This window comes from Oryzias melastigma, linkage group LG6 (genome assembly GCF_002922805.2).
Source record: "Oryzias melastigma strain HK-1 linkage group LG6, ASM292280v2, whole genome shotgun sequence".
Taxonomy (NCBI): Eukaryota; Metazoa; Chordata; class Actinopteri; order Beloniformes; family Adrianichthyidae; genus Oryzias; species Oryzias melastigma.
The window spans coordinates 24,905,094-24,917,483 of record NC_050517.1 but is presented as its reverse complement, the minus strand read 5'-3'; the positions used below and the strand labels follow the sequence as shown (position 1 = coordinate 24,917,483).

The following is a 12,390-nucleotide window of genomic DNA, read 5'->3' as shown; positions in this document are numbered from 1 at the left end:
ATTTTTTAACTAATGCTTATATGTCTTAAATGTCTTTTTTGTTCAGCACCTGATGTTAAACAGCACGTTGATGAAAAGTGCTATATAAATAAAATGATTGAATATTAATGGATACATTGATTGATGTTGGAGTCATGGATGTGTATGTTAATGGAGGATAGTTTTCTGTAGTTTGAAGCCTCTCATGGATGGCTCCCATTTACAGTGTTTTGAAGAAACACTTCCATATTCCCAACCGTCCTCCCACTCAGACTGACAGAATGTACCTGTGCGGATGCGGTCGATCCTCTTACCTGCTGTTGTCAGGCAGAGCTCTTCATCGCTGTTGTCCTGACAGTTGTCCTGTCCGTTGCACAGGAAGCTGCGGTCCACACAGCGCCCGTTCCGACACTTGAAGCGAGTCTCCGAGCACACCAGGGGGTTACCTGCTGCAATGGAGGTCAGGAGTCAACAACCATCCTAAGGTGTTGTCGGGAAAGGTTTAGGCTCAAAGTAACAGCTTGTTTGAGGAGGGCTCAATGTGATTTAACAGCTTTGCTGCAAGAGCAAATCCTTCACAAGTACTATGTAAGAAACACGTTTTTAGTTATTCGACTCCATGTAGGTCAAGTTTGGTTAGTCTAAACTTGCCAGAGGCAACACTTAAATATATATGATAAATGCTGTTATTGATTGACGGGCTTTGTCGGTGTCAGAAAAGGCATCAATACTGTTGGTAAGGCTTTAGCTTGATGATTTTTGATAAGAACTTCTCCTTCTGCAGAGAAACCGCCACTCTCCATAAGAACATATTTGCCTTTTTCTGGCTTTGTTCTCATTCCTACAAAAGGAGGCGTAATTATCTTGTGAGAGGATCCAGACAATTACACAGCGGTGACGCAGTATGCGCTGTGAGCAGGGAGCACAGATCCATTTAAATAGTGAGATTAGATTTGTGAGCACGGCGCCGCAGGAAAGAGAATACCGTCTCTGACAAAGGCGAGTGATTGGCCCAATTCACATCCTCCCCCATAGATGGCAGGTGAGGGGGTCACACTTAAATAACAAAAAATACCTCAGTGTAAAGCTCCAGATTGAAAGGCATTGTGCAATTTCATGCAAAACAATCCATCAGAAGGAATTTTGTTACTTTTTGTAACAAAATTCCTATTTTTGCATTATTTTCCTTTTGACTTTTGAATAACACTTTTCCTCCAGATAGAGACAAACTGTTGTATCAAAAATATACAAAACCATCTTTTATGGACTGTTTTATAAACCTATTTTTTAATTATTCTTTTTATTTTAATTGAGCTGCAGTACAATAATATTTATTTTAGAAAGGTTTATTTTTGACAAACCGAGTTTAAATATCATTTTACTATAGATTCTTTCCTTTTCTTGTGCTATTATTTAACTCAATGAGGTTCCATGTCAAACTCGATTCCTCAGGGGGACAAAATTCAAAACAGGCTGAAGGTCGGAGGCTGAACTGGATACATTTTTATTGAACAAACTAAAACTTAATCTTTATAACATAAATGAGTAAAATTAGAGAGAAAATATTATTCCGGAATAATTCAACTTAAACCTTAAATACCCTATTTTTTCACAATGAAAAATACATCCTGTCAAAATTATATAAATTGAAAATAAATGTTAAAAGAAAAAAAAACATTTTGCAGCAAAGTGCGTATTTGTCTGAAGTGTTCACCAATGTAGCGGAAGAGCTGCATTATGGGATCTGTAGTTGAAGTGTTACCAGCGCTACATTTCTCCGGGCCAATAATAACAATAGTATAAAATGATCTCGCGGGCCTGACGTTCACACCTGTACATCATGGGGTTCTCCAAGGTTAACTTTAGCTGCTATCTTTTTTAAATTTATTTATTTATAGTGTGAATGCTTAGTAAGCAAATCAAAATAAGAGGAAAATGATTTTAAAGATGTTAGAAGAAGTGATTTTCAAAATGAAACCATGTTTCTTAACATGGCGGAGACTCAAAAGCTGAAATAAATTAAACAAAAACTTTATTGCGGTTCAAACTTTTGAAAAAAATTAGGTAACTTCTTTCCAAAATCTGACACTACTGTACAAGTCAGAAAATTGTCACCGTAATCAAATTTACAAAGAGATGTTGAGTTTAAAATGATTAACGTTTAAAGAAATAAAGATTCATAATCTGAGTGTTCTGAATCTCTAAAATGACGGAGATTTACTGATTGTAACAGATGTTCTCGTGTGTATGTACGGCTGCACAGACACTTACTGCAGTTGTCCTCGTCGCTGCCGTCAGGACAGTCGCTGAAGCCGTTGCAGCGGAACCTTCCGATGATGCAGTGAACGCCACTTGCACAGGCGAAGAACGTTGGACCACACTTTGACTTCACCTTAGCTTTGGGGACATGAAGAGTTGGGAAAAGAGCAGAAAAATGACGATTTTTAGAAACCAACACTACACAATGGCTTGTACGGTTATATAATGCATTGGATCCATTGAAGATGGTAGTAGAAAACCACTCAACTATTAATATTCAAGGCGCAGACAGTGGTATGGTTGCATTCTCACAGAATCAAATTAATACTAAATCTGATATTCAGCTCATGTTGTCGGTTATCTTTCACTTCTCATAACTATAACAAGGAAGAGGAAAGATTACAAAAAGGAAAAGCAAAGACAAAGACAAAGAACAAATTGGACAGGAGGTTGTTTGCATGGCTCCCATCATCAATCAGTCTAAGCAGGCCATGGCTCTTATCTCCAAAGACAGGCCTGAGACTGAGCGACGAGAATGTAGAACATCAATACCTGCTAATGCTCAGTTTAGTGCTAACCCAGAGCTTTTAGCGCGACCTAATCCCCCCCGGCAACGGGAGGTAAATAAAACAAAACAGACATGCATTAAGAAATAAAAGCCCTGATGTGTGTTAGAGCATTGTTGAGCTGCACTAAACACAATAAAGTACATGAGAAGGATTAGAGATCTTGGTTTTACATAGAAACTCAGGGCCCTTTTTTCTGCTCGTTCTTACAGAGAAATGATATTCACATAAGTATAAAAAAAAAGCCTGAATGCACAGAAAGGTACAGATATGAGCTTAAAACTGATGCAACTATTGGGATATGTAAAGAGATAGACACATTGGAAATGGGCCAAACTGAGATATAATATTCAATATATTGTAATTTAAAAAAATAATATAAATCCTTCAAATGCAAAGCTGTGTGAAAGGAAAAATGAAATGTATAATTTTTTTTAGCACTGAACTGCAGGTTTTGATACAAGATAAACAATCACTTTAAAGGGACCATACCATGAAAAACAATTTTCTGAGCTTTTAAGTGTACTATACTGCTAATTTCTCACTATAAAACAACCCCAAAGTTGTATTTTGATTTTTTGACACGATCTGACGTCACAGAGAGAGACAGCTCCCTCCAGGAAGAGTCGGCTCCATCCCCAGGCTAAACACTTTATCCGCTAAGATAGCAGCTCAACCTAGCGGTGATCGGCTAGCTTCATAACCCCCCCGGTGGAAAAAGCGAGCGACAAATTGGAAGGACTGGTTTAAACGTGGATTATTAACCAACAGTAGAAAGGTAAATAGATCTGCATGAACGCGAAGATGATTTTTGATACTGAGATTATATGTCACTATTTCAATAAATCCTGAAATGTTCATCTGCTGTTGTTGTCTGCATTTTTAGACTGAATTTCACAGCAATCCATCACCATTCTGTCTGTGCCACATTTGGGGATAAATGCCCAGGCTGCACTGTATGTGGGCCTACATCAATAATTAAAAAAAAAAAAAAAAAAAATCCCAATTTTTGTGTGGGTGAAACGCTGGCTCTAGGATTTTGTCATGAAGTAGGTGGAACCCTCAGGGAGTGAAAGGCGGCGACTCAGAGATAGAGTCGTTTCACTTCCGGGTCAGAAACGAGTTTACCAAAATATCTCATTTTTCATAAATAATTTGTTTTTTAGTGATCCAAACATAATATATGGTCATATATATGGATACAGTTTCCTCTGAAAGACCTAAGACAATCATGGTATAGTCCCTTTAAGGCCTTACGCCGGAGTCACACAGGACGCGATAGCGCCGCGAAGCGGCGCGGAACGGTGTGCGCTTCCATTCGGCGCCCATGTTAACCTATGGCGTCGGTCACACCAGGTGCGAGGCGACGCGGAGCGGCGCGGAGGGTCCGCGCGGTGCAGCGCAACGTTTTGGCGTCTGGCCTATTTTGTGCGCGAGCCGCGAGCGCTCCGCGTCAATACTGGCAGGAAGTTGCATCAAAAGACATGAGAAAATCCGGTTTATTTTCAAAATAGAACCAATTTTTCACAATAAAACACCGCGATTGACAAATGTGATCATGTTTTTGTGTCTAAACATACTGTAGAGATGAAAATATGCATACAATCAAAACACACAGACACGCGTATGCGAGAGCCCCCACCCCGCACACCACAGATCTCCGGAGCGGGTGTGCTGGGCTGCAGGGTTCTGGGAGGAAAAAAAGCAGGGCAGACGGGGCCCCGTATGCAGTGGGGGCACACTGGAGCGGGGCACGGGGCTGCGTTTGAACGAGAGAGAGGCAGAGGAGCGGTTCGTCTGGGAAGAAACATCAGGTAATATTTTTAGTTTATTAATTTACCGACAGAAACATGTGGGAGCGCGTGCGTGCACACAGACACACAACAAAACAGACAGACACGCACACGCGCGCACAAACCGATCAAAGAAGTGGCCCGACTGCGGAGTCTGGGGGCGGGGTCTGAGTCAACAGAGGCAGAGACCGTCCCCTTTTAGCAGAAACATGGGGTGATATCCTGGTTATTGACCATGATGGCAAAAAAAGCAATAGCTCTAGCAGAAGCGCCTGTCGACCGTCGCGGAAAAAAATCGCGTCTGGTGTGACCAATAGAGCGCCGCGAAGCGCCGCGCGCTCCCCTTCGCATCGCTGCGCGTCGCTATCGCGTCCGGTGTGACTCCGGCGTTAGTCACAACTGTCCTTATGGGGCAAACAGGCTGTCTAAGGCAAAAATAGGAGGAAATAAAGGAAATAAAGTAGGAAATAATGTTCATGTACATTTTTATTCTAAGGTAATGCTGCAGTCAAACACTAGACAACATGCAAGAATAAATATAAATAAATAAATAAAGAGGAAGTAGGCGAGATAAGAGGACATTATACAAATGTTTTTCTTTTTTCAACCTCCTGAAATCCTGAGCAAGGCAACTGTTAGTGTAATTCAACTAATAAGTGGGTGCCCCTAATGTGTGAAACCTGTCTGCTAGGATTGATAACCATTAAAAAATCTGAGTATAGTTTGTGTGGGAATCCCAGTAGCACTTATACATCACCTGCACACCCCACGTGCAGCATTCCCACATAGCTTGTAAGGAGCCAGTAGGTGGACCTTAATAATGTGTCGCGGAAGGACTAGTGGTGTAGGGAAAAATCCATTCAGCAATACATCGTAATATTTGTTTGGCGATACTTGTATTGATTAAAATGTTGACATGGTGATATTTAATTAATTACTTATGAGCATCCTTAAGCGTCTTTTTGTTTTCCACCACTAGTTGGCAGCACTGCACACTAAGCCTCTTTGAGCAGCTCTAGATCGACCAACCAGATCTCGCAAGAACCAGCGATGACTCAAAAGAAAGTTTTTTTTTCTAATAAAGTTACCAAGACATTAAAGACGACACTTGCTTAATAAAGTTGCCTCCCTCGCAAAGAAAAATAAATAAAAAACCAACAAGAGCTATTTGTTATAGGAATAAAGGTTTTAAACATATATATCTTTTATTTTGGCATTGGAGTGGAATTGGCCAGCTCTTCGGTTGGCATTGCGCCATCTCAAATGCCATGGGGCCCAAATTTTTTTTTTCTCTACATTATATTGTGGCAGGCTGATTTATGAGTTCTTTCAGGCTGTGGCAATTATGTGTAGCGAGAGCAGAAGCCAAGGCATAACAAGAACAGTCTGGAGCGCCCATCCCTGGGATGACACCTAATCCTCTGAGTGCGAGAGGAGGTTGGGACAGAACCAAATCTATGAGTATATAGTGCAGGCTGCATTTGTTTATTCGGACGGCCAAGACTCCATTCAAATCACACTTTGCATGACTCTCATTTTAGGGGAAGAAGAAGCAGGAAAGGCTTCAAGTTGCTGGGAAGCATACTCGAAGCAAATGAATTAATAAAACTCCCGGTGTTCATTGTTTTTTGTTTATTACTTCTATTCCTATTCTAGATTCAATTATTTTGCATTTTTTGGAGATTGATGAAAGTTCCTCTCTTGGCAAGCACATGAGTGCTGTTTTTTTTTTTTTTTTCCTCTGCAAGCTTGGCTTGAAAGACAGCAGCGTTATTGCTCTGAGATTCCTCAGTCACTTCCTCTCCATATGAATCCTCATTAACACACACACTGCTGGCTAAAATTCATCCGACTGAGTGTTTATGCTTCAAATGAGCTCAAAAGTCACACGAAGGGCAAAGTCATGAGTGGGAAATAGTGAGTGGGAGAGCCAGAGATGGTTTGAGGGACAGAGTTGATAGGTTTTACTAAATTGTATGGAAACTAGGCAAGAAACAGGAGATGGATGTATTTGAGGGAGGTGGGAGTGGGGACAGGCACTATTTATAGATTACAGTAGTCGATTAGTAGGGTGGAATTCTATCATTTCTCAGTCTGTTCTGAGAGCAATGCACTAATTCATGGCTTCCTTGCAACCAGCAGGGGGCGCTGCAGTTTAAAGGTGCAACAGAATTTCCTTAGAATCTGAATTTAAATCAAACTCGTCACAAAAGAGGAAGAGGGCTGGTTGTGAGGGACAATTATGGATCCAATGGTAATGAAATTCAACGCAAAACCGCTCAATTTACGCTTAGAACTGGACTAAGAGACCCCTCCCCCCTCGCATTCCAAATAGGAAGTACCTGCTTGCTCCAAGAACCCCGACTTCTACTGAGAAATGAACAGTAATTCCATTTGTCAGAATAACAATTCTTATTCTAACACATTTTGCTTAACATCGTCTTCTGAATCCTATTTTTTTTTTCAATATTTGGTTTTTCTTTTTTTGCAAGTTATCATAGACTGTATAATCACTGGACAGTTTGACCCCTCCCCCCTCGTGTTCCAAATAGGAAGTACTCGCTAGCTCCAAGAAGCCAAAATCCAATAGACTTCCATTGAGAAATAGACACTTATTACTCTATCACTATAAACACTAGAGTAACCCTTCTTGATCTGATATATTTTTCCTAACATCTTCTTGCTGATTCTAATTATTTTTTCCTCATGTTTTTTCTCTAAGTTATTCAAGCTATAAACTGACCAATCAGACGGCTGAGTGAAAGCATGTAGTGAACGTTTGATTATCGCAATTTATTCAAGTTATAAACTAGCCAATCAGATGCCTCAATAAGAGCATGTGATGTCTACTGGCCCCACCTCAAACATTAGAAGCGTTTGATTGGCAGATTGTCGGACCAATCACTGCTTGCTAACGTTGTCCGGTTCCAAAATGGCAAAATTGGGCAATATCCGTGGAAAAATGGCATAATTTCGTTGGAACCCGAGGTTACAGCCTTGTTTTGTCCATCTCTATTCATGTAAATGACTCAGACCAACTTGGACTAATCACTGTTGTCTGCCTCCAACATGGCGACATCCGTAGTGCGGAAAAATGGTAACCGAATTGGCTTAATTTTGCTGGAGTTGGAAGCAATTCATTTTCAATGGGTGACATCATACTTGCTCAGTCCAGTTTTCTCATACAGTCAATTGTTGGACGGGTGACCATTTTGGATTTAATGGTGAGGAAGTTTAAAGCAAAACTCAGCTAAATTCACATTTACCACATAACCCTTGTCCTATCCTAGCCATGTTTACTTTAAAAGTGGGGTCATATGGACCCCAGAAGACAGTGCACTCATTTTTTTTTTTTCCAAGGATTTTTTTCTATTTTCACTGGTGTCAGTGGCAAACATAAGATCCTGTCCACCTTGTCATGGGAGGGATCACACATTAATATAAGGGTTAGGTCATCTGGACCCAATGAGATAGTACAAGAGTAAAATACTAATAACATTTATCCAAATCTGGTAAATAAAACCGCTCAAACTGCAAGGCGAGCAAGTAGGAGCTGCAATGCTCAGAGGGAATAGAGAGAATAACCCAAGAGATCTGGAAACTGATTGAGGTGGATTTGCTGGCCTTGCGTGTTGTTGAAGGCCAAGGCTTTTACAGCATCCCTTCATGAGGAACTGTCTCAAGGCTTTAAGAAACACAGTTTTATGCTACTGAGCTGACGGTTACACCTGAGCATGTGGACGTGCTCCTTTTCTCAACTAAAGTCATGAATCAACTTCATGTACAGTTGGGTTTAGATTTGGCAGGTTTTATTGGGTTTCTATTAATATTATTATTATTGTAATTATTATGCTTTTCTATGATTACTCTCAATATAAAAATATTAAATAACTAGTGAATGATCATTTTTCCTGATGATTAATAAACAGAATTGTTGCTGCCCTGTGAGGCATTTGCTTCTTCTCTCTTACTCCTACGTGAGCGTATCCATTTCATCCTACCTGCTGTCTGTCTCCACTCAATTTTATTCTTGTGCCTAATTTCTTTCTCTCAGCTCCAAGGCTTCAGAGAAGTTGTTTACAAAAATCAAGCAGAAAGCTGGATGGCCTCCAAACATATCCCAGCATTCAGCTGAGCAGCACAAATGAAAACGAATGAGCTTCTCAGTTGAGCCGTTTCCTCGAGGTAGGACGATCATAAAGAGGAAAAGGCGCTGTGTTGACATTAAAACGAGCAGCTGGGGAACGTGCAAACAGAAACAGACACGCCCACATCGGTCAGACTTGAACGGCGTTCACACCACCATTGGCAGCGCACGTTCAAGCAGTCACTTCAAGTAAGTATTTTGAACTAAACCAGGTCGAACTTTGACGATTCAAGGACTTGGATTTGGTAGTGATGTATAGATGGTGTGTTTTTTAATTCAAGGAATTGCAAACCATTTTAAGTTGATCGTGGAGGACAGATCAATTAGTTTGTGCTGGAATTTTATGACATCAATTGCCCTAAATGTAGGGGGCATTTGAAGATGTAGTGGAGTCTGAAAAGTTTTTTTTTAACAAGGAGCAATGGGAAACTTAGGGGTGGCTCTCCCACCACCTGTGGAGTGATTGTTGTTTTGCTTGTTTGTGGCGCAGAATTATGTATTTTCAGAGCACTAGCGGCTTCATGCTAACGTAGATGTCTGCCGACTTTTGATGATGTCATCAAGCAGTAGTTAAGTCCAAATTTGAAGGCACTGGCAATGTCCGAATTCCCACCCTAATCACTAACTACTGAAAAACAATAAGGTGCAGAACTATCTAGTGCCTTGAATTTCTAGAACGCATATTGAACACCATGCTCAATATTGTTTTTTAATTAATGGCAAGTATGATGTCATTGATTGCACACATTTTACATCTAATTATGACTCCACTGTGTTCTGATGATGAAAACGTTGATGGTTTATTAAAAAAAATACATTTAAACACTATTTTTTGCAAAAATTGTTCAAACACAATGCATTGTGCATTGCAAATCTAATGAGCATCAAAGCCCACTGGTTTTATGCAAAGACTTCTGGGAAATTTCTAGGGGACTTGATTTTGGAATTGTAGATCCAGACAGCACTATAAAATGGCAAACACACTATTGAGAGTGCGTCCGGGGATGGGAAGCAATTCTTACTCTTTAATGTATTGGAATAGAAATGTGACAATGGAAGCCTGGAGAAAGCTTGACAAGATTTGCATTTTGACTTGGACATTTCACACCAAGCCTCTTCCAAGCCAAGTGTAGGTGGAGGACATGCGCTAGTAGACAACGGAAAAATAATGAGGAGAAGCCCCTCCCTGCTTATCCATGGACTAAATGCGTATAAAAAAAGCTACATTCTTGACAGCGCATCATATGCTTGGTGCATCTGTAGCTTTAAACACTATTTTTATTAGCGGTGTTTATTGGCAAGAATCTGGTGATACGATATGTCTCATGAAACAAGTCTCACAACACGATATTTATTGTTAAATTTCAAAACTGTAAAGGATATTTTTTTAACATTTTTTTTTAAGAAGCACGTCTTAGAAAATAACTAAGTCATACTAACTAGTACATGTCTCAAAAAAACAAAAACTGCGAGGCTGACTGAACCGGTGAAACTGAACACTTAACACAAGCTGGTTCTCACCAGATCTTGTTGTTCTGGTGTAGAGCTGCTCAAAGTGTTCTGAGCTGCCAACTAGCAGTCATTAAATTTAGTCTTGTCAGCATTTTAAATCGATACAAGTATCGCTAAATAAAATATTGAGACATAACTGAATCGATTTTTTCCCTATACCCCCAATTTTTATCGTGAAATATTGTATTTCTTCTTGTAATTAACCAAATGAAACCAAAAATAATGTTTTTTATGAAAATACATTTTTTTTAAATACATGAAAATCTTTCTGTTGTAACTGAAATGTAAATCAGTGCATCTGATCATCCCCCTTTGTGATCTCAGCATCAATATTAAATGCTGGCTCACTGGCTTCTGCTCCCCCAACACCTCACCCCTTCGCTCTTCAAAGAGCAAAATAACTTGTTCAGCACAGGTAGAGCTCAGTCATGGTAGGCATGTATGATTGACAGCAGACTGGAAGAGGGAGAAACCGTGGAGAGCAGCGGCTGAGAAAGGCTGGAGACAGCGGAGGACTTCAAAGACTTCTCTGACCTTGGAGAGATTTTCTGAGGAGAAGAAATCAATAGGTAATGGAGTCGCGATGTAAGCAAGAAGGGCATGGGCAGCTTCAATCAAGTCAGCCTGTGGATCAAAATAATCACACATTTATTGTCTAGACCTTGTACAATACAGTACTCATCTATAGGTGCTATTGGCAAAAGCTTGCTTTATGTGAGAGTAAAAGAATGTCAAAACCAGTGGTGATTTCACTAAGCTGTTCCACTTGGAGAAAATCCTGTTTTGACTTCAAACTATAAAAATAAGATAAAAATAAAGTGATAATTGAACAGCCTAGAATGTGATCTGCCCTCAAATAACTGTGGAGAAACGTTCTGATGAAAGGCGACGACGCAGCTGAAACGGTCTCGTTTGAACTTCTACTGTCCAACAATGTTTTTCCTAAAATGATCAGACAGCATTTTTCATTCCTTTGAAGATTTGTAAGCGATCGCTTTGCTTTAATTGTGGCTCTGACTGGGAACTGTGATAGGATTTGGTAAAGAAAATAAAGAGGAACCACAAATCGGGCAGCAAGAGACTGAATTGGAGCGAGGCACTGGATAAGAAAGACTGTACTTGCTCTATGACAATAATGTAATCCCTTAAAGTCCCTTTAGACTTTTCTGGTTTTGGTATTTTTTCAAATTTCTTTGTTTCTTAAAGCACAAATCATTATGAGCTTCAGTTTCAAAAATTAAAACAGGAACTCAAAATCTCATTTAAAGACCCACTCCAATGAAAGTTGTGTTTTTGGTGTTTTAACATTTTTTCTGATGATGGAAGGCATATTCTTAGAAAATTAAGATTAAGATTACATTTCTGACTGTTGTTTTGCTGTGTTGTTGTGGTGCAACAATTGGCGGATCACAAGCTCCCTGCTCTGCTCTATTCTAATTCATGAGCTTGTTTAGATCCATGTACATCTTCATTTTTCTTGTCTGAGCTGCCATCTGGCCTAATCCGGCTAGTTAGCTCCAACATTGCTCGACATTTTTGTTGTACTGGTTTTGTTAGGCTGGGATTGTGAGGGGCTGTAAGCTAGTGGGAGAGCGTGTAAACAGATGGATGTCGGGAAGTAGGGTCTTGTTCAACAGTCCCGCCCACAACTTGGAGGCAAATTTCTAATGAACTAAGGCCACTTTGCAGAAACTATGTCCTAGAAAATGACAAGATTTTTTTATTTGAGCTAAAAATGGCTAAATCATAATTTTTACAATAGATAAACAATACAGTGAAAAGATGACTTGAAACAGTTCAATTGAAATGAGCTTCTATACCCAAGGAAAGTATTCAACTTGATGTCCCACTAGTTGTTACACACCTGGTGTGAGAAATACATTCTCAGCGATTGACCAATGCCCTTCATGAGTGGTGATTTTCAGACCTAGCTGAGCCCGGGAACAATATGGTGGTTTAACCCAGTGGTTCCCAACCACCGGGCTGTGGACCTGTGCTGGTCTGTGGATCTCTTGCCACCGGGCTGCGGAAGAACTAATAAATTATACCTGTTTTTTTTTTTTTTTTTTTTGAAAATCGATCAGATTCTCTTGATTAGCTTGTTTGAATAGAGATGTGACTTTCATGAACAAAT

The 12,390-nt window shown here is 40.0% G+C and overlaps 1 protein-coding gene across 2 annotated transcripts in view; it reads right to left on the bottom strand.

Annotated features, from left to right (window-relative positions):
• Positions 1-12,390, bottom strand: part of ldlrad3 (low density lipoprotein receptor class A domain containing 3) — a 116,496-nt gene that overhangs the window by 55,912 nt on the left and 48,194 nt on the right. For both annotated transcript variants that reach the window (XM_024281883.2, XM_024281882.2), the window contains exons 3-4: positions 2,251-2,376; positions 294-428 (exon numbers count right to left, since the gene is read on the bottom strand). In XM_024281883.2, the coding sequence (XP_024137651.1) occupies positions 294-428; positions 2,251-2,376 (261 nt within the window). The remainder of the gene's footprint in view (positions 1-293; positions 429-2,250; positions 2,377-12,390) is intronic.